This window comes from Somniosus microcephalus, chromosome 29 (genome assembly GCF_052327205.1).
Source record: "Somniosus microcephalus isolate GS21.2 chromosome 29, FLI_Smic_1.0, whole genome shotgun sequence".
NCBI classification, from domain to species: Eukaryota; Metazoa; Chordata; class Chondrichthyes; order Squaliformes; family Somniosidae; genus Somniosus; species Somniosus microcephalus.
The window spans coordinates 6,083,953-6,104,658 of record NC_141015.1 but is presented as its reverse complement, the minus strand read 5'-3'; the positions used below and the strand labels follow the sequence as shown (position 1 = coordinate 6,104,658).

Below are 20,706 nucleotides of genomic sequence, written 5' to 3'. Positions count from 1 at the left end.
GCCAATCAGTGCGGACACACAGCAGGCTCCGCATTAACAGTTCCTGTGTTCCAGAGTGTGCGGAGGTCTGCTCAGTAAATGGCCAGGACCAAATAGACTGCGCGCAAATCGACCGGAGGGTAAGCTCCTCGCAAACAGCTGGCATCCAAAGCGGCCCGGAAGAGCGCTCCAGCCACGGGCGGAGTGAAGAAACCCCATCGCTACAGACCCGGCACTGTGGCTCTGTGGGAGATCCGCCGCTACCAGAAATCCACCGAGCTGCTGATCCGCTTCCAGAGTTCGGCCGTCATGGCCTTGCAGGAGGCCAGCGCGGCTTACCTGGTGAGGCTCTTTGAGGACACCAACCTGTGCGCCATCCACGCCAAGCGAGTCACCATCATGCCCAAAGACATCCAGCTGGCCCGCCGCATCCGCGGGGAGCGCGCCTCAACTCACCCTGCCCGGCTCCAGACTTTAGCACCAAATACAACAACGGCTCTTTTAAGAGTCACCAAATCAGCAAAGGAAAGAGCTGCGATCGGCGCAAGGCAAATTGGTCCCTGCACGCACCGTGCAGGTCTTGTACTGTTAATGTAACTGGGAATTTATAAAGTGTGGACAGTGAATATCTGAGGGTGCGTTTCTAATTTAGGTTGAAATGTGAGTGAGCTGCCAGGAGATTGAATAAACTCGCTCAGTGTGAGTCGGAAACTAAGTGGGAGTTCTGATATTAAATTGATCCAACTCCACATACCGGGATAGATCCGAGAGAGAGAACGAGGTGCCTGAAGTCTGAATCTCACCTTTAAAGTTCCCACCTGTCCCCGCATTAAGAGTTGGTTTTAGTTACTTTTTGGAATAATGAAAAATTAACCAGAGTTGTAATTCTGGTTCGATCCTGTCTGCCAATTAAAAGGGGAAATGTTTGTATGGTTCAGGATGTATATACTTCGAACTATCATTCTGGGCTGCTACACTGCAGGAAGTCTCGGGTTAACAAACGGATTGACTCCCAACTGGCTATATAATTTTCTTTTTAAAAGGTCTCGAGAGAACGAGGTGACTGAAATCCGAGTCTCATCCCGAAAACAAGCTTTTAATTCATCCGGTCTGAGAGCAAAGGGAAAGAGCGAGCAGGGACCGTGTTTGTATTTTACTGGAAGAGAAATTCAACAGCGACATTCAGGTCGAAACGGACTTAAACTGCTTCTGAGAATTCCAAACTAAATCTGCAGCTGGAACTAAAAAATGTTCTCAAACACTTGATCAGGAAATATAATAGAAGTAAACAGAATAAACACAGCAAATTGCGTCGAAAGGGACTCACGATTGTGTAGCTCTTTCAGAGAGATTGTGGGTGGCTCTTAAAAGAGCCGTTGTGTTTTGGTTTTGTTCTTTCAGGACAGCGTGGAGTTTTACTTGGAGCTGGTGTATTTGGTCACCGCCTTTGTCCCTTCCGACACGGCGTGCTTGGCCAGCTCCCCAGGCAGCAGCAGGCGCACGGCGGTCTGGATCTCCCGGGAGCTGATGGTGTGCCGCTTGTTGTAATGGGCCAGGCGGGAAGCCTCACCCGCGATGCGCTCGAAAATATCGTTCACAAACGAGTTCATGATGCCCATGGCCTTGGAAGAGATGCCGGTGTCGGGGTGAACCTGCTTCATCACTTTGTAGATGTAGATGGAGTAACTCTCCTTCCTCGACTTTCTGCGCTTCTTGCCGCCCTTCGCTGCCGGTTTAGTGACGGTTTTTTTGGCACCCTTCTTGGCCACTGTTTTCTTTTCATCAACCATTCTCAAACTCGATTTCAGACACAAAATAACAATCCCGCTCCGTGCCCGGCTTTAATAGGCTGCCCTCACCGCCCTATGCTAATGAGGGATGGGTGAAGGCAGTGGTTGTGATTGGCTGCTGAATGATGTTATTTTCCATTGTTCTGCATTTCTCTGATTGGATACATAAAGCAGCCAATCAGATTGAACCTCTGTCACAAGCACGCCCCCTGCAGTCAGAAAGGTCATTGCAAGCGCAGAGGAATCATCATCTTCCCATTCTCCATTTCCCAGGCCATTAAAGAGGTACCAAGCACTTCTGCTGCACGGGTCTGCAATTTAAATGTCCAACCTGTGCTCGATATTCAAGCCTTGCGGGGTGGTCTGCGGGTTCAGTAATGCCAGTCCCTAGTACTGTGTGTGTGTGTGTGAATAGTTCTGTCTCAGTCTCTGGTTATTTATGTAACTGTTGGAATCATTCTCAATCTCAGTCTCTGTTACATGTGTCAGGGTGGGATTCCATCTGTATCCGTCAGGCTCTGGTACCATGTGTCAGTGTTGGGATTCATTCTGAATCTTTCATTCTCTGGTAGTGTACGTGTGTGTGATATTAATTCAGTATCTGTCTGTCACTGGGATGTGCGAGTCTGAGATTCATTCTGCATCTTTTAGTCATTGAGACGTGCGAGTCTGTGTTTCATTCTGTATCTGTCAGTCACTGGGACGGTGTGCAAGTCTGAGATTCATTCTGTAACTGTTAGTCTCTGGTACTGTACATTAGTGTCGAATTAGCTCTGAATCAGTCTGTCTCTCGTACTGTATTTCAGCGAAGGTTTCCGCATGAATATGCTACTCACTCGGTTTATGAAAGTAGGATTCGTACTGCATCTATCGGTCTCTGGTACTTGATGTTAGTTTGAGATTCTTTCAATCTCTGCTAGTATCTGGTACTGTATGTGAGTGTGGGAATGAACCTCTCTGCAAATTAATTGTACTGCCTGTGATTGTGTACTCATTCTGTATCTGCCAGGCCCTCTGATGCACTGTGTTACTGTGAGATTCATTCTGCACCAATCAGTATTTAATGTGGGGCTAACTGTGTCTCATTTACTGGTACTGTACGAGTGTGTATTAATCCTGGGTCTGTCACCGTCTGATACGCTGTGTCAGTGTGAGATTAATTCTCTTTCTCTGACAATCTCTAATACTGTATGTGAGACTGAGATTTATTCTATATCTGTTAGTTCCTGCTATGGCATGTGAGTTTAGGATTTATTCTGTACCTTTCAGTCTCTTCTACTGTATGTGTGAGTTAGATTAATGTTGTCTCTGTCAATTTTTGGTACTGTTTCAGAGTGTGAGATTCATTCTGTGTATCTGTCATCTCTGATACTGCATGTGAGTGTCAGTTTAATTCTGTCTCTCACTATCTGGTAATGAAAGTGAGTGTGAGATTAATTTTGTGTATCTGTCATCTCTGATACTGCATGTGAATGTCACTTTAACTCTGTCTCTCACTATCTGGTAATGTAAGTGAGTGTGAGATTATTTCTGTGTATCTGACCGTCTCTGATACAGTATGTGAGCGTGAGATTTATCTGTACCTGTCAGTCTCTGATAATCTGTGTTAGTGTGGATTGATTCTGTATTAGTCAGTGTCAAATACTCTATGTGACAGTGAGGTACATTCTGTGTCTGTCAGTCTCTGGTATTATGTTTGAGAGTGAGATTCATTCTGTATCAGTCAGTCTTTAATACTCTGTATCAGATTGGGATTCATTTTGTCCCTATCATTTTCTGGTACTGTATATGAGTGTGGGATTCATTATGTGCCTGTCTGTCTCTGATTCTCTGAGTTAGTGTGTGATTCATTTTCTCCACGTCAGTCTATGATTCTCTATGTGAGAGTTAGATTAATTCAGTATCTGTCAGTCTCTGGTGTTGTATGAAAGTGTGGGATTCATTCTGTATATGTCAGTCCCTGATACTGTGTGTGAGAGTTAAATTAATTCTGTATCTGTCAGTCTCTGGTACTGTGTGGGAGTCATACTGCAGGGCTCAGCACTAGGTCCCTTGCTTTTTGTGGTATATATCAACGATCTTGTCTTGAATATAGGGGGTATGATTAAGAAGTATGCAGTTGATATTAAAATCGGCTGTGTGGTTGATACTGAAGAAAGAAGCTGTAGACTGCAGGAAGACATCAATAAATTGGTCAGGTGGGCAGAACAGTGGCAAATGGAATTCAATCTGGAGAAGTGTGAGGTAATGCATTTAGGGATGGATAAAAAGGAAAGGGAATACACGTTAAATGGTAGGACACTGAGCAGCGTAGAGAAACAAAGGGACCTTGGAATGCATGTCCGCAGATCACTGAAGGTAGCAGGCCAAGTATATAAGGTGGTTAAGAAGGCATAAGAAATGGTTGCCTTTATTAGCCGTGGCATAGAACACAAGAGCAGGGGGGTTATGCTTCAACTGTATAAAACACTAGTTAGGCCTCAGCTAGAGTACTGCGTGCAATTCTGGTCACCACATTACAGGAAAGATGTGATTGCACTACAGAGGGTACAGAGGAGATTTACAAGGATCTTGCCAGGAGTAGAGCATCTTAGCTATGTGGATAGACTGGAAAGGCTTGGTCTGTTTTCCTTGGAACAGAGGACATTGAGGGGAGTCCTTATTGAGGTGTGTAAAATTATGAGGTGCATAGATAAAGTGGATAGAAAGGACCAATTTCCCTTAGCAGTGGGGTCAAAAACCAGGGGCACAGATTTAAAGTATTTAGGGGAAGGTTTAGACGGGATTTGAGGGGAAATTTCTTCACCCAGAGGGTTATTGTGGTCTGGAACTCATTGCCTGAAAGGGTGGTAGAGGCAGGAATCCTAACCACATTTAAAAAGTACTTGGATGCGCAATTGGGATACTCTAACCTGCAGGGCTACGGACCAAGAGCTGGGAAGTGGGATTAGGCTGGATAGCTCTTTGTTGGCCAGCGCGGACACAATGGGCCAAAATGGCCTCCTTCCGTGCTGTAAATTTCTATGATTCTATGTATGTGTCATTCTCTGATACTGTATGTATGAGTGGGATTTATGCTATATATGTTAGTCTCTTGTGGTCTGTCTTGGAATTAGATTAATTCTGTGTCTTTCAGTCTCTAGTACTTTGTGTGAGAGTGAGAATAATTCTGTAGCAATCAGTCTTTAATAATTGGTGTCAGTGAGGGATTCATTGTGACTCTATCACTTTCTGGTTCTGCATGTGTGTGTGAGATTCATTCTGATTCTGTCATCCTCCGATACTTTGTGTCAGTGTTTGAATCAACCTATACCTGTCAGTCCCTGGTACGTGAGTGTGGGTTTTACCCTGTGCCTGTCAGTTTCTGCTGTGTGAATTTTAGATTTTACTCTACAAGTCAGTCTCTGATATGTGAGTGTGGGTTATAATCTGTACCCATCGACATCTGGTATGCTAGTACTGGTTTTATTCAGTGCCAGTCAGTTTCTGATTCATGAGTGTGTGTTTTCCATTCTACCTGTCAATTTCCACACTGGAAGAAAGGGTTCACTCTGAATGTGAAAGTTTCTGGTTCGTGAGTGTGGGTTTTCGTCTTTATCTGTCAGTCTCTGCTATGTGAGTGTCTTTTTCACTATCTTCTTTTTCTGTTATGCAAAGCTGTGTTTTTTTATTTACCTGTCAGCTTCTGGTATGTGAGTTTGGGTTTCTTCTGTATCAGTCAGTCACAGGTAAGTGAGTGTGAGATTATTCTGTCTCTGTCAGTTTCTGGTAGCAGAGTGTGTGTTTTCCTTTGTACCTGTCAGTGTCTGGTTTGTGAGCATCAGATTTATTATGTACATTTTAGTTTCTTGTATGTGCCAGTGGGTTCTATTATGTACTTTTTAGTTTTTGTTGTATGTGTGGATTTCAATCAGTACCTGTTAGTTTCTGGGATGTGAGTGTGAGTTTTACTCTGTATCTGTTAGTCTCTGGTATGTGAATGTGGGACCTACTTTGTATGTCAGTCTTTGGTGTATGAGTGAGCACTTTATTCTGTATCTGTCTGTCTCTGGGATGTGAGTGTGGGTTTTACTCTGTAAATGTTATACTCTGGGATGTGTGTGGGGGTTTTACTCTGTAAATGCCATAATCTGGGATGTATGTGGGGGTTTTACTCTGTATCTGTCATACTCTGGGATGTGTGTGCAGTTTTTACTCTGTATATGTTAGTCCTTGGTGTGTGTGTGTGAGTTTTAATCTATACCTGTCACTTTCTGCTTCAGAGTGCCAGGTTTTAATCTTTACCTGTCAGTTTCTGGCATGGAAGCGTGCGTGGTCATTCTGTGCCTGACAGTCTCTGGTGTGTGAGAGTGGCTTTATTATGTATCTGTGAGGTCCGAGGAGCTGTATGGCCTCCTCCTGCTTCTAATTTTTATATCTCTCGGATGTGAGTGTGGGTTTTTGACTGTAATATTAAGTTTCTGCCATGAGTGTGTGTTTTATTCTTTACCTCATTGTCTCTGGGATGTGAGTGTGGGTTTTCCTTTGTACCAGTCAGAGTATGGTATGTAAATATGGGCTTTATTTTGTACCTGTGTTTTCTGGTATGTGTGATTGTGTGGTGTTGTGGCGGTACCACCGGTTGTCCCTTGTATTGAGATACATAATTCCCTTTAACTTAGCTTACTGTATGTGTCTGTTACTATACTCAGGCTTCTTTCCTGTACTCTGCGTCATGACGTCAGAGCTCGGAACCTTCCAACAGTAGAGCTCGGAACCTGCTGGCAGTTGAGCTGGGAAACTTCTAGTTAGTCCTTCTGGCGTCCCCGCTGGGGAAAGACCTACACCACGGTGCGCCTACATTCAGCCATCTTACCTGCTACCTTACCTGTTGTATTTAACCAGTTCCTGTAAATAAACAACTTATTTATAATTCGTCGAAATCGAACTCGATTATTTAGTGGCGATGAATGCGAATCGCTACATTGGTGACCCAACGACGTGAGAACGGGAGCTCATCAATTCCAACACTACAATTGGTGAACCCGTATCCGTGAACGATTTTCACGGTAGCAACGCGCGCCTGAACCTCGTCTTCCCACAAGACGACTGACGCACAACCGACGAACAACCACGGAACAGCAACCGCCTAACACCGAATTCTCCAAAGGCGACCCCGTCTTTGCGAATGTATTCGCAAGGTAAGCGCATTCTGGAGCAGATCCCATTTGACACGGACAAAACTCAACCGGACCCCATTTTTTCGCGAGCAATTTTCACAAAAGAAGCACGCCATGGAAGCACCAGCCGTTTTGCTGTCGCTACCGCAATCCAGGGAGCCACAGTCTCCCCCTTGCTTTATAAAGGTAAAAGCCCCGTTCGACGAGAACATCGATGCGGCGCCGACCACCCACTTGCTTACGGTCCCCGTACTCGTTTTTCCTACCGCCACACGGATCGTCCGCCTCTACGTCCAAAGCAACAGCAAGTATACATCTCTCCAACCGCGGGGTACAGCATGTTCGGGCCCACAAAATCGGAGCATGCCCTGCGGGGATACCACGAGGACTCACCCCCGCGAACCACGAGGACCCATCCCTCGCAAACCACGAGGACCCTGCCCTCGTGAAACACGAAGACTCGTTCCCTGCCGACGATGCACCAGCCCGTCAGCCTGCTGGTTGTGTTACCTACTATACGTTTCAGCGTGAACGAAAAGCGTTGCCGCCCTCACAGCTGTTTTCTCCTAAATCTGCAATAACTAAAACTGTTGCCGCCCTCCAGGCAGAGTTTACCCCTCCCGAAAGCAACAACAACCTGGACCGTAGCCACCCTTTCTCTAGTTTTCCCTTTAACAAAAGCAAACGTCTACTGAAGCTGCACACAGAGGATGGGTCCAACGGGCATCCTGCGGCCGCGATCAGCCACGTGAAAGTTGCTGGCCTCACCGATCACTGGTCAATTCAGTAATTCTTCACCCTCTGTTGTGTTAACATCGTAGCACTATGGCACGCACCGTTCCGCATGTTCCAGCCTCCTGAAGGTTTCACTCACCTGTCGGCGAGTTCACTCACCTCACCTGTCAAGTCCTTTGGATCGCTCGTTTGGCGTTCCTGCAGATCTTGTCAGATCAAGGACTTGTTCCAACATCAACAGAGTCATCGCCCGCGTCCGCCCGACCTGCCCGTCACTCTGACAAGGCCTGCTGTTTCGCACGTCTCCACGGTCCTTCGCCTGACGGATACACTTTATTCGCCACAACGCGCATAAGGATCCGCTCACGAGCAGCATCTTCAGAGCTCGCCTACCAAGTTGAGACAGCACGACCGCCGTGACCACCAGCTCGTCAGACCATCTCATCCTTGGACTTTCGTTAAAGCGAATTCTGGGGGGGCCTATGTGGCGGTACCACTGGTTGTCCCTTACATTGAGATACATAATTCGCTTTAACTTACTTTACTGTATGTGGCTGTTACTTTACTCAGGCTTCTCTCCTGTACTCTGCGTCATGACGTCATGACGTCAGAGCTCGGAACCTTACAACAGTAGAGCTTGGAACCTGCTGGCAGTTGAGCTAGGAAACTTCTAGTTCGTCCTCGTGTCGTCCCCGCTGGGGAAAGACCTACACAACGGTGCTCCTACAGTCAGCCATCTTACCTGCTACCTTACCTGTTGTATTTAACCTGTTCCTGTAAATAAACAACTTGTTTGTAGTTCGTCGAAGTTGAACTCGATTATTTAGTGGCGATGTGTGGTAAACCACTGTCATACCTGTCTGTGTCTGTATGTGTATTCCACTAGGTACAGGTCTGGACATGCCTCGGCTGACTCCTCCCACTATTCCAGGTATATAAGTGACTACCTCCCAGTCCCTTAGTATTCTGGACGGGTCGACCACTCGAGACTAGACCTTCATTCTTTAGTTAATAAAAGCCTGATTGTTACTCGCTCAACATCAGTCTTTTGAGTAATTGATGGCGCATCAATTTTATTAACTAAATTTTTTATAATGGAGAAGATCCTCACACCAGCATGCCTGGACCTGGACAGTCGGGAAGCGGACGCTTCCACCAAGTTTGCTCACTGGCTCACGTGCTTCGAGACATTCCTGACTGCCTCCACTGCGGTCGAAACGGATGCGGACAAACTGTCTGTCCTGTTCTCCAAGGTGAACCACCGAGTGTACTCAGTCATCCGGGACGCGACCCCGTACACAGCCGCCCTCCAGCTCCTCAAGACCCAGTACACGCGCCCTGTGAATGAAGTATACGCGAGGCACCTTCTGGGGAGTCGCAAGCAACAACCTGGGGAATCGACTGAGAAATACCTCCAAGCACTGTCCGTGCTTGGCCGGGCCTGTGGGTGTAAGGCGGTAACGCCCACTAAGTACACGGAGGAACTGATCCGGGATGCTTTCGTAGCGGGCCACAGGTCCAACTACACCCGACAGCGACTGCTGGAGCAGAGTGACCTCACCCTCGACAAAGCCTCCGACATCGCACTAACGCTGGACGCAGCCTTCCGGGGCATGGATGCCTACTCCTCTGCACCGTGGACGCCACGGGGAACGACAACCTGGGACACGGTAGGACAGCCCCATAGCACCGTGCCACCCCAGCCACAGCCCAACAATGGCCCAACTACCGCAGCAGTGTTCCAAAGCCAGACAGCAGTATCCCAAGGCCAGAAATGCTACTTCTGTGGCCAGGCCAAACACCCCAGAGCGCGCTGCCCGGCGAAGAATGCGACCTGCTCGGGCTGCGGGAAAAAGGGACACTACGCCAGCGTCTGCAAGGCCAAAGCCACCCCGAACGCCAGCAGCGCTGCGTGTGGGCCGTGCGAGCCGCCACCTTGGGCCTCCCCAGCCATGTGCGAACCACCGCAGCAGCAGCCATCTTGGACGACTCCAGCCACATGGGAATCATGGACGCCGCCATCTTGGACACCAGCCGGGACACAGCAGACCGCCAACCCCCCCCCATCTGATACTCGCAGCGACACACCGACCCCTACGCTGGCCTCTGTGACGCTGGACCAAACGAGACCGCACCAGCTAGCTCGGTCCAAAATGGACGTTAAGGTAAACGGCCATGCAATAAACTGCCTTTTTGACTCCGGGAGCACAGAGAGCTTCATCCACCCCGACACGGTGCGGCGTTGCTCTCTCCCAGTCCTGCCTGCGCACCAGCGGATTTCTATGGCCTCCGAGTCCCAGTCAGCGGACATTGGCGGCTACTGCGTGGTGACACTAGTAGTAGACGGGACTGTGTTCAATAATTTTAAACTCCTGGTCCTGCCCGACCTCTGCACTGCCGTTCTACTGGGGTTGGATTTCCAGTGCCACCTCAAAAGCGTTACGATGGCATACGGTGGCCCCCTCCCCCCACTCACAGTCCGCAGCCAGCAGCCTCCAAATTGCCCGCCGCGCACCAGATGCAGCCTCTCCACACTCAGAGTTCCACCCCCCCCACTGTTTGCTAACCTCACCCCCGACTGTAAGCCCATCGCCACAAAGAGCAGGCGATACAGTGCCGGGGACAGGGTTTTCATCAAAACCGAAGTGGAACGGCTCCTGAAGGAGGGGATTATTGAGGGCAGCTCCAGCCCCTGGCGAGCCCAGGTTGTGGTCGTTAAGACCGGCGAGAAACAACGCCTGGTCATCGACTACAGCCAAACAATAAACCGCTACACCCTGCTGGACACCTACCCACTCCCCCGCATAGCTGACATGGTCAACCAGATCGCGCAGTACCGCGTCTTTTCGACCATTGACCTGAAATCAGCATACCACCAGCTCCCCATCAGCCCTGAAGACCGCCAGTATACTGCTTTTGAGGCAAACGGCCGCCTCTATCACTTCCTTAGGGTTCCCTTCGGCGTTACCAACGGGGTCTCCGTCTTCCAAAGGGAGATGGACCGGATGGTCGATCAAAACGAGCTGCAGGCCACTTTCCCTTACCTAGATAATGTGACCATCTGCGGCCATGACTTGCAGGACCATGACGCAAACCTCGAGAAATTCCTCCGCACCGCCCAACTCCTGAACCTGACATATAACAAGGAGAAGTGCATATTCCGCACAGACCACCTCGCCATCCTTGGCTCTGTTGTAGAACACGGGGTCATCGGTCCCGACCCGGACCGGATGCATCCCCTTATGGAACTCCCACTGCCCCACTGCCTAAAAGCTCTGAAAAGGTGCCTAGGGTTTTTTTCCTACTACGCTCAGTGGGTCCCCTACTATGCAGACAAAGCCCGTCCGCTGATCAAGTCCACCTCATTTCCCGTGACGGCAGAGGCCCGCTTAGCCTTCCACCATATCAAGGAAGACATTGCCAAAGCCACCATGCACGCAGTGGACGAATCCATTCCCTTCCAGGTGGAAAGCGATGCATCTGACTTCGCTCTGGCCGCCACCCTTAATCAGGCGGGGAGACCTGTGGCATTCTTCTCATGAACCCTCCAGGGCCCGGAGACCAGACACTCCGCGGTCGAGAAGGAGGCCCAGGCTATCGTGGAGGCTCTGCGTCATTGGAGGCACTACCTGGCCGGAAAACGATTTACCCTGCTCACTGACCAGCGTTTAGTTGCTTTTATGTTCAACAACAAGCAGAGGGGCAAAATCAAAAATGACAAGATCTTGAGGTGGAGAATCGAACTTTCCACCTACAATTACGAGACCTTGTACCAGCCTGGGAAGCTCAATGAACCCCCAGATGCCCTATCGCGTGGCACCTGCGCCAGCGCGCAGATCGATAGGCTGAGGGCCCTCCACAATGACCTCTGCCACCCGGGGGCCACCAGGTTCTTCCACTTCATCAAGGCCCGCAACCTGCCTTACTCCATCGAGGAGGTCAGGACCATGACCAAGAACTGCCAAGTCTGCGCTGAGTGCAAACCGCACTTTTATAGACCAGACAGAGCCCACCTGATAAAAGCTACTCGCCCTTTCGAACGCCTGAGCGTCGATTTCAAAGGGCCTCTCCCCTCCTCCGACCGCAATGTGTACTTCCTCAACATCATTGACGAGTACTCCCGGTTCCCGTTCGCTATCCCCTGCCCGGACATGACCAGTGCCACGGTCATTAAATCTCTGAACAGCCTCTTCACCCTGTTCGGTTTCCCCAGCTATATCCATAGCGACCGGGGCTCATCGTTTATGAGCGATGAACTCCACCAGTACCTGCTCGCTAGGGGTATAGCCACAAGCAGGACCACCAGTTACAACCCCCGGGGGAACGGACAGGTGGAAAGAGAGAATGCAACTGTTTGGAAGGCCGCCCTACTAGCCTTAAAGTCTAGGGGCCTTCCGACCTCCCGCTGGCAGGAGGTGCTCCCCGATGTGCTCCACTCGATTCGGTCACTTCTCTGCACTGCCACCAATGCCACCCCTCATGAGAAAATGTTTGTCTTCCCAAGGAAGTCCACATCGGGGACATCGTTACCGCCATGGCTGACGTCCCCAGGGCCGGTACTACTGAGAAGACACGTGAGGGCCAATAAAATGGACCCCCTGGTCGAGAGGGTCGACCTCCTCCACGCCAACCCCCAGTACGCTTACATTGCGTACCCAGACGGGCGGGAGCACACAGTCTCCATACGAGACCTCGCACTCTCGGGGACCGCTGTAACCCACTACCCATTACCACCCCCCCCCACGACCCGATATCCAACCCCAGCAGCCGGCTCGCCTTGGACCATCACCCATGAGGACTACACTCCAGGGCCCCAGCCTACACGGGACGCGACGCCGGAAGCTCCACCACCCCTGCCGTCGCCACGTCGATCACAGCGGCAGACAAGACCTCCGGAGAGACTCCAATACACGAACTTTTAAATACACTAAACCCCGCCGGACTCATTTTTAAACAAGGGGTGAATGTGGTAAACCACTGTCATACCTGTCTGTGTCTGTATGTGTATTCCACTAGGTACAGGTCTGGACATGCCTCGGCTGACTCCTCCCACTATTCCAGGTAAATAAGTGACTACCTCCCAGTCCCTTAGTATTCTGGACGGGTCGACCACTCGAGACTAGACCTTCATTCTTTAGTTAATAAAAGCCTGATTGTTACTCGCTCAACCTCAGTCTTTTGAGTAATTGATGGCGCATCACGATGCACATGAATCACTACAGTCTTATATAACTGTCAGTTCCTTTAATATGATTGAGGATTTTACTCTTCCCCTGACCGTCTTTGGTATGTGAATGTGGGTTTACTTCTGTCAATATTCAGAGCGATTTGAGTGTCCGTTTACACGAAACGCAGAATGTTGTCATGCAGGTAAAGTAATCAATTAGGAAGGTAACGTATGTTAGCATTTATTGCAAAGGGGTTGCAGTAAAGTGTAAGTATGTGTTGCTGCAAACATATAGGCCTTTGGTTATACCATAACTGGAGTACTTTGCACATTTTGGACTCCTTAGCTAAGGCAGGATATACATGCTTTACATGGGGTGCATCAAATGTTCAAGAGATTGATTCCTGGGATGAGAGGGCTGTCCTATGAGGAGAGATTGAGTATAATGGGCTGATATTCTCTGGAGTTTAGAAGAATGAGAGGTGATTTCATTGAAAAATTTCAAATTCTTAGCGGGCTTGACAGGGGTAGATGCTGCGAGGCTGTTTCCCCTGGCAGGAGAGTCTAGAACTAGGGTTCATAGTCTCACGATAAGGCGTCGGAAAATTAGGACTGGTGGATGATAAATGTATCCACTCAGAGTGTTGTGAATCTTTGGAATTCTCTACTGCATGGGGCTGTGGATGCTCAGTCGATGAGTGTATTCAAGACTGAGATCATAGATTTTTGGGCACTAAGGGAATCAAGGGATATAGGGATATGGTGGGATATTGGAGTTGTGGTCAAAGTTCAGCCATGATCTTATTGAATGTCAGAGCAGGCTTGAGGGGCTTTATAATCTACTAGCTGGAGTGCCGGGTGGTGCCGAGGGTTTTTTGAGGGCATGTTGTTATGAAAAAAGCAGAGGAGAGAGAGGAGGGGGAGGAGAGAGAGGAGGGGGAGGAGAGAGGGGGGAGGAGAGAGAGGGGGGGAGAGGGGGAGAAAGAGGGGGGAAGGGGGGAGAAAGAGGGGGGAAGGAGGAGGGGAGGGGGGAGGAGAGGGGAGGAGGATGGGGGAGAGGAGGAGAGAGGGGGGGAGGAGAGGGGGAGGAGAGAGGGGGAGGAGAGAGGAGAGGGGGGATGGGGGAGGAGAGAGGGGGAGGAGCGACGGTGTGGAGGAGAGAGGGGGGGAGGAGAGTGAGGGGGGAGGAGAGAGAGGGGGGAGGCGTGCGGGAGGAGAGAGAAGGGGTGGTGGGAGGAGAGAGAGGGAGTGGGTGGGAGGAGAGAGGGAGAGGCCTTGGTGGCCTGGAGCCCCCATGCGTGCGACGCCGCCGCTAACCTGCGCGGTTTCGGTCGGGCTCTCGGGCTGCGCGGTTGACGTTGAGAGAGGCCCGGGCCCGGTTGCCGGGGTAACCCTCCTCCCCTCCCCCGCTCCTGAGCGGCTACAGGCTGTGAGAGAGGACCGGGCCCAGTTGCCAGGAAAACATTCTTCCCTGCCTTCCTGAGCAGCTACAGGCTGTGAGAGCGGCCCGGGCCTGGTTGCCGGGGTAACCCTCCTCCCCCCCTCTCCACCCTCCTGAGCGGCCACAGGCTGTAAAAGATGCCCGGGCCCGGTTGCCGGGGAAAACCTTCTTCCCCCACCCCCGCCCTCCTAAGCGGCTACAGGCTGTGAGAGAGGCCCGGGCCTGGTTGCCGGGGTAACCCTCCAAGGTTGCAGCACCCGGCGGAGGGAGCAAGTCAAGAGCAAAAAAAGAGGGTGAAAGCCAGGAAAATTAATGAGCTTAGAAAAAACTTTTTCAAAAAACGATTTAATTGTTTTGAAAGTGGGAGAAATAAACACACAGAAAGTGGGAAAAATAAATCAATAGTTAGGAATCAAGATGGCGGCCAATCACCTCAGCTCAGAAGGATTAGGCTCGCCCACACACGCAATGAAATGCCCCCCGTGATGCACCGATTGGTCAACCAACAGGTCACTCAACTGTAGGATTGGCCAACCATCACATCACTCAATGCTATCCCCTGTAGGATGGCCCACCCACATACACAAAGAAACCCCCCCGGGATGCACCGATTGGTCAACCATCACGTCATTCAACGCTAATGAGTGGAGTTGTCAATTTTTTGAAAGTTTTTTGTATACTGTCCGAACAATTTTTGTCTGACCAAAAAGTAAATACACGTCCATAATCATAAGCTTTCTTTTGATATAACATATGTGTAGGTACGCTCTATAACTTTTGAGTGTATAGAGGACATACATACAGACAGACAGACAGACAGATGAACCGCTTTATATATATAGATATAGATATATATAGATTCCTGCTACTATTTCTTATTTTCTTATAGCTGACAGTCTCTTGGATGCGAGTGTGGATTTTATTGTGTATCTGTCAGTCTCTGGAATGTGAGTGTTGTTTTATTTCACTATCTTCTGTTTCTGGTATGCAAGTCTTGGATTTATTATGCACCTGTGATCTTCTGGTAAGTGAGTGTGAGTTTCACTCTGTATCTGACAGTCTCTGGTATGGGAGTGTGTGTTTCACTTTGTATCTGACAGTCTCTGGCATGTGAGTATGAGTTTCACTCTGTATCTGACAGTCTCTGGTATGTGAGTGTGAGTTTCACTCTGTATCTGACAGTCTCTGGTATGGGAGTGTGTCTTTCACTCTGCATCTTACAGTCTCTGGTATGTGAGTGTGAGTTTCACTCTGTATCTGACAGTCTCTGGTATGTGATTGTGGTATTATATCTGTAAATGTCAGTTTCTAGTACGTGAGTGGGGTTTTATGCTGCACCTGTCAGTTTCTGTTATATGAGTAAGGGTTTTAATCAGTTACTGCCTGTTTCTGTTATGGAAGTGTGGAGCTCTGCCAATCTTTGCTTGTGGGTGTGGGTGACAGTCTCTGGGATGTGAGTGCAAATTTCCCCCTGTACCTGTCACTCTCTGGGATGTGAGTGCGAGTTTCACTTTGTATCTGTCAGTCTCTTTTAAATGTGCATTGAATTTATCTATAGCTGTCAACCTGGTATATGAATGTGGGATTTTGCCTAGCAGTATCCATCTCTAGGATGTGTGTGTGGATTATCCTCTAACTCAGTTTCCAGTATATTGATGTACTGTTTTGTCTGTCAGTTTCTGGCGTGATTCTGTAATTTACTATGTACCTGTCTGTCTCTGCTTTCAGAATGTCTGCTTTATTATGTTGCTGTCAGTTTTTGCTACTGTTTGAGAGTGTGTGATTGATTCTGTATCTGTCAGACTGGTAATGTATGTGAGTTTGAGAATTATTATGTAATTGACAGTCTATTGTACTGTACTATTCTTGCTCTGTGTGAATGTTGGATTGCAATCATTCTCCACCTGTGTAAGCTAATGCTAGTTTGTGATCATAAGTGACTGTCTCAGGATTTGGTTCAGTCCATTATCTCCGATTCTCTGGTCTTGTATGGTAGTTGTTGGGTTTGATAGTCCGTGTACTGCCAGCAGCGAGCATTGACTCCATATCAGTGTCTATCTGTTCGTGTGTGTGAGTAAGGGAGTGAAAATGGATCTGCCAATCATTGCAATGTGTTTGGGCTTTGAAATAACATCTTATTCTGCTGCTGCAAGTGACATAGAAACATAGAAGATAGGAGCAGGATTAGGCCATTCAGCCCCTCAAGCGTGCTCTGCCATTCAATGTGATCATGGCTGATCATCCAAATTAAGTACCCTGTCCCTGCTTTCTCCCCACATCCCTTGATCCCCTTAGCCTTAAGAAATATATCTAACTCCTTCTTGAATATATTTAATGTATTCGCCTCAACTGTCTTCTGTGGTAGTGAATTCCATAGGTTCACCACACTCTGGGTGAAGAAATTCCTCCTCAACTCAGTCCTAAATGGCTTACCCTTGGTTCTGGACTCCCCTGCCATCGGGAACATCCTTCCTGCATCTATTCTGTCTAGTCCTGTTAGAATTTTATGAGTTTCAATGGGATCCCCTCTCATTCATCTAAATTCTAGCGAATATATGACTAATCGACCCAATCTCTCATCATACGTCATTCCTGCCAACCCAGGTATCAGTCTGGTGAATCTTCACTGCACTCCCTCCATGGCAAGAACATCCTTCCTCAGATAAGGCCATCCTTCCTCAGATAAGGACAACATTCCTCAGATAACGACTGTGAGATTCATAATGTAACTCTGGAAATTCGGATCAAAGTGGGACTGTTCCTGCTGCCTGTGATAATAGGACTGAGGCCAGTTCTGTGTCTCTGCGCTCTGTGAGTGATAATGTACTTACTCTGTGTGAGAAGGACCTGCCTGCACTGTTCCTTGCATTCCGGGTGGAGGAAAGATCCTATTCATGCGGGCGCATTGAAGTATTTTGCTATGAGAATAATAATACGAGATTACTATTAGTTATAAGATAACGACAGGTTCCAGGAGAATATAAAAATAGAGTTATAATTAATGTGTTTGTTTGCAATAAGGTAAATTATCTGGCGAGGGGAAACCGCGATACAAACAGTGCCATTGTGTGACCTCACTGCAGCACAGCGGCACTCAGATTCTCCACACCAGGTGTGTAGGACGGTTCTACAGTAAGTTATCAGCATCCAGACACAACCCAAACCCAGCACTGGACCAGGAATTGGACCACCCGATTGCACAGTCCAGGGTTTCATTTCCCATTCCAATAGGGCTACCTATAAAAATCAGAATGGCTTTCTGGAACATAACCACAGGTACCTGGGCTGTACAAAGAATTCTTTTCAATCTATAGAAACGGAGTTGAGGGCCTGTGCAGTTAACAGAATATCTCAGTGCCCGGATCCTGATGTATCTGAGAGAGCTGCAATGTATCTCTCAATCACCAGCAGCACTGTTCTGGAGAACTCAAAGCATCGAAAGTAAATAACCGATTTTTGAAATGTGATCTTTCTCCTGCTGCCTGCAATAGATGCACTTTGTGAAACTGCTCACATCTTCACTGTCAGGCTGTGTTTCCACTGTTCACTGTCCTAGAACAACAGACACGTTGAGATTGGAACTGAATCAGGAATATTCACTGCTGATTTGAGGAAAGAAAGCAGCAATGATTTGAACGAGCGAGGTGATTTGCTTTTTCTGTGTTCTCCCCTCACAGTGAAAAGCTCTTTTAGTCTTCCTGGGTGTCCATGCGCTCAGTGTTCTGTTTCCATTCAGCTTTTATATATCAGACAGATGGTGTGACGGGGGACCAGCGCTTTCCACCTCACAATAGGTTAAACCGAGCTGCTGTGACAAGAGGCCAACTTGTGAGATTATTCTCCTTCTGAAGTTTGCTTCCTGCACAGATACTGTCGGGGATTGTGAAATTCAAGGGTTTAAGTAAAGTCATTGGATGGACTGTAATGTCTCCAGTTCTAACTCTCGGAGCCCACTGGAACCTTTGGCTACTTCGGATTGGTCGCTTGATTGAAATCTCATTACCTTAACAAAAATAACTATTGGCCTCAATTAAAGAATTTATAAATTAATCTTGAAAAAATCCGCTAAATTCAAAAAAATAAATACTTTTATTTATAATTAAATAAATTCGACAGAGACAGATTTTAAAATGCGGCAATTTCCGTATTTGTCTGATAATGTCATCACCAGATTGATAGGGCATTAGACGGAATGAATAAACTGACGAAATCAGTGCATTAAACAGGCGCTCCTTCAGAGAGGCTGTGGTGGCTTTTAAACGAGCCGTTGTGGGGTTTTTTGTCAGTAAATTGTGGAGTTTTACTTGGAGCTGGCGTTCTTGGCCAGCTCCCCGGACAGCACCAGACTCACGGCGGTCTGGATGTGTGGACACAATCCGCACTCTCCAAACTATTAGAGGTTGGTGCCGACAGCGAGTGCTGCAACAAGAGACAATGATTCAGCAGAAACCATTTTGATTTCAACAGATGCTTCAGTACCCTGTTTATGTTCCGCTTAAAACCATTGCTAAGTAGTTTATTGGTCCAGCTGAAAACTCCAAACAACCATTAAATGCTGGAAAAACTGAGCAGGCCAGGCAACATCCGTGGAAAGAAATTAGAGTCAACGTATCGGGTCAAAACCCTTTATCAAGGCTAAAGAGGCACAGGGAATGAAATAGATTAAAGGGCTGGGAGACAACAAAAGCGAAGAGACATTAAGAGGTATTCAAAACGAGACGAGATGGTGATAGGACTAGTGGAGACAAAAGCCAGCTCTAGATTAGGTGTGAAATGCGCTGGCAGAATGGGAGACAGCTGCCATCCGCAGTATTTTGCTATCGAACCATTAAATGCAGATGGTCGCGCTCACCCGATTCTAGTGTGAACAATGTGGTTGATCATTGAGTGTGGGATAGACACTTCCTGTCATTCTGGTACTATGTGACAATGTGGGATTTACTGCTAAATATGGGATAGATACTGTATCTGTCACTCTCTGGTACTGTCAGTGTGGGATTGATGGGTGAGTATAGGAAAAGCACTACCACTCACTCACTGGTACTGCATGTGAGTGATCGAGTATTCGTTCATACAGGATAGCAATTGTATCTGTCACTCTGTTACTATGTGGCAGCGTTTGATTGTCAGGTGAGTGGTGGATAGATAACTTAATGGGCAAAACTGTGACAAATGAATTTCAAAGCAGATTTTAATATTTAACATGTTAAATCAGACCTGGTATAATTGAGACCCATAGCACAGAACAGTAACCAGCCCTTTCAAAGATAATGTAGGTGGCTCTGAAAAGAGCCTTTGTGTTATTAGATTGAATCTTGTTCGCTTTACTTGCTCTTGGAGCTGGCAGTGCTGGTTTTCTTGGGCAGCAGCACCGCCTGGATATTAGGCAACACCCCGCCCTGAGCGATGGTCACCCCTCCCAACAGCTTGTTGAGCTCCTCGTCGTTGCGGACGGCCAGCTGCAGGTGTCTGGGGATGATGCGGGTCTTCTTGTTGTCGCGGGCTGCGTTGCCGGCCAGCTCCAGGATTTCAGCGGTCAGATACTCGAGCACAGCAGCCATGTAGACCGGGGCTCCGGCACCCACACGCTCAGCATAGTTGCCCTTTCGCAGGTGCCTGTGAACACGGCCCACAGGGAACTGCAGTCCGGCCCGGGATGAGCGAGACTTGGCCTTGGCCCGAGCTTTACCGCTGGTTTTTCCTCTTCCAGACATTTCCACAATCAACACAGTCAGAGAAAGAATGACAATCTCCTCCCACATCTGCGCATCTTATACCTTCTGGAGGAATGCAGACAGCGTACTTGTGATTGGTCACACTGTGGTGAATTTCATTGGTGTTTTCCTGTGACCAATCACAGTCTGCTTTTCCCACCAATGAAAAGAGGGCGGAAATAACTGCCTCAACAGTCAGACCGCCAACGATTTTTGAAATTTCAAAAGCCCCGCCAATAATTTTTAAATTGAGGATTATTATGTTAATAAATTCACCATTAGCCAAAGATTTCCAAGCACGTTTTATTCCCGTTTGTCTTATTCCATATTTCCCTTGCACAGTCCGGGCTGTGACAATCAGCCTGTTCAATTTCAGAATGTAACGGGCGGGAATCAACCCCCATTGGTTCTGTAAGCGGTCGATGTAAGCTGATAATTGTCGATGGATCCTTTGCACAGCCAGGAGTGAAAACAGAACCGGGAGTCCTGTGAAAAGAGAAGAGGGACAGTGTTCAGTCTGCCCCCTGTTCCGGTCTCTGTTAGAACTCCCATTCTGGGCTGTTACACTGCAAGAAGTCTCGGGTTAATAAACCCCCAACAGTTATTTTAAAAACCTGAAAATGCCTTGAGAGAGAATGATGTGACTGGAATCTGAGTCTTACCCGTAGAACAAGCTCTTAATTCGTCGGCCGGCGCTGTAAATGAACGGGTCTGAGAACAA

The 20,706-nt window shown here is 48.2% G+C and overlaps 2 protein-coding genes across 2 annotated transcripts; both read right to left on the bottom strand.

Annotated features, from left to right (window-relative positions):
- Positions 1 to 1,365: 1,365 nt before the first annotated feature.
- On the bottom strand, positions 1,366 to 1,793 carry LOC147098419 (histone H2B-like). Its single transcript, XM_085970054.1, has one exon. It carries the CDS (start codon positions 1,767 to 1,769, stop codon positions 1,395 to 1,397), a length of 375 nt encoding a protein of 124 aa, XP_085826180.1. The 5' UTR covers positions 1,770 to 1,793; the 3' UTR covers positions 1,366 to 1,394.
- A 17,713-nt stretch (positions 1,794 to 19,506) lies between these two features.
- LOC147098418 (histone H2A-like) lies at positions 19,507 to 20,033 on the bottom strand. Its single transcript, XM_085970053.1, has one exon. The coding sequence runs from the start codon at positions 20,031 to 20,033 to the stop codon at positions 19,596 to 19,598; it is 438 nt and encodes a 145-aa protein (XP_085826179.1). The 3' UTR covers positions 19,507 to 19,595.
- Between the last annotated feature and the right edge of the window lie 673 nt (positions 20,034 to 20,706).

What these genes read in the sequence shown, in the direction of transcription:
- LOC147098419 (XM_085970054.1), bottom strand. Translation starts at nt 1,769, where the DNA reads ATGGTTGATGAAAAGAAAACAGTGGCCAAGAAGGGTGCCAAAAAAACC.
- LOC147098418 (XM_085970053.1), bottom strand. Translation starts at nt 20,033, where the DNA reads ATGTGGGAGGAGATTGTCATTCTTTCTCTGACTGTGTTGATTGTGGAA.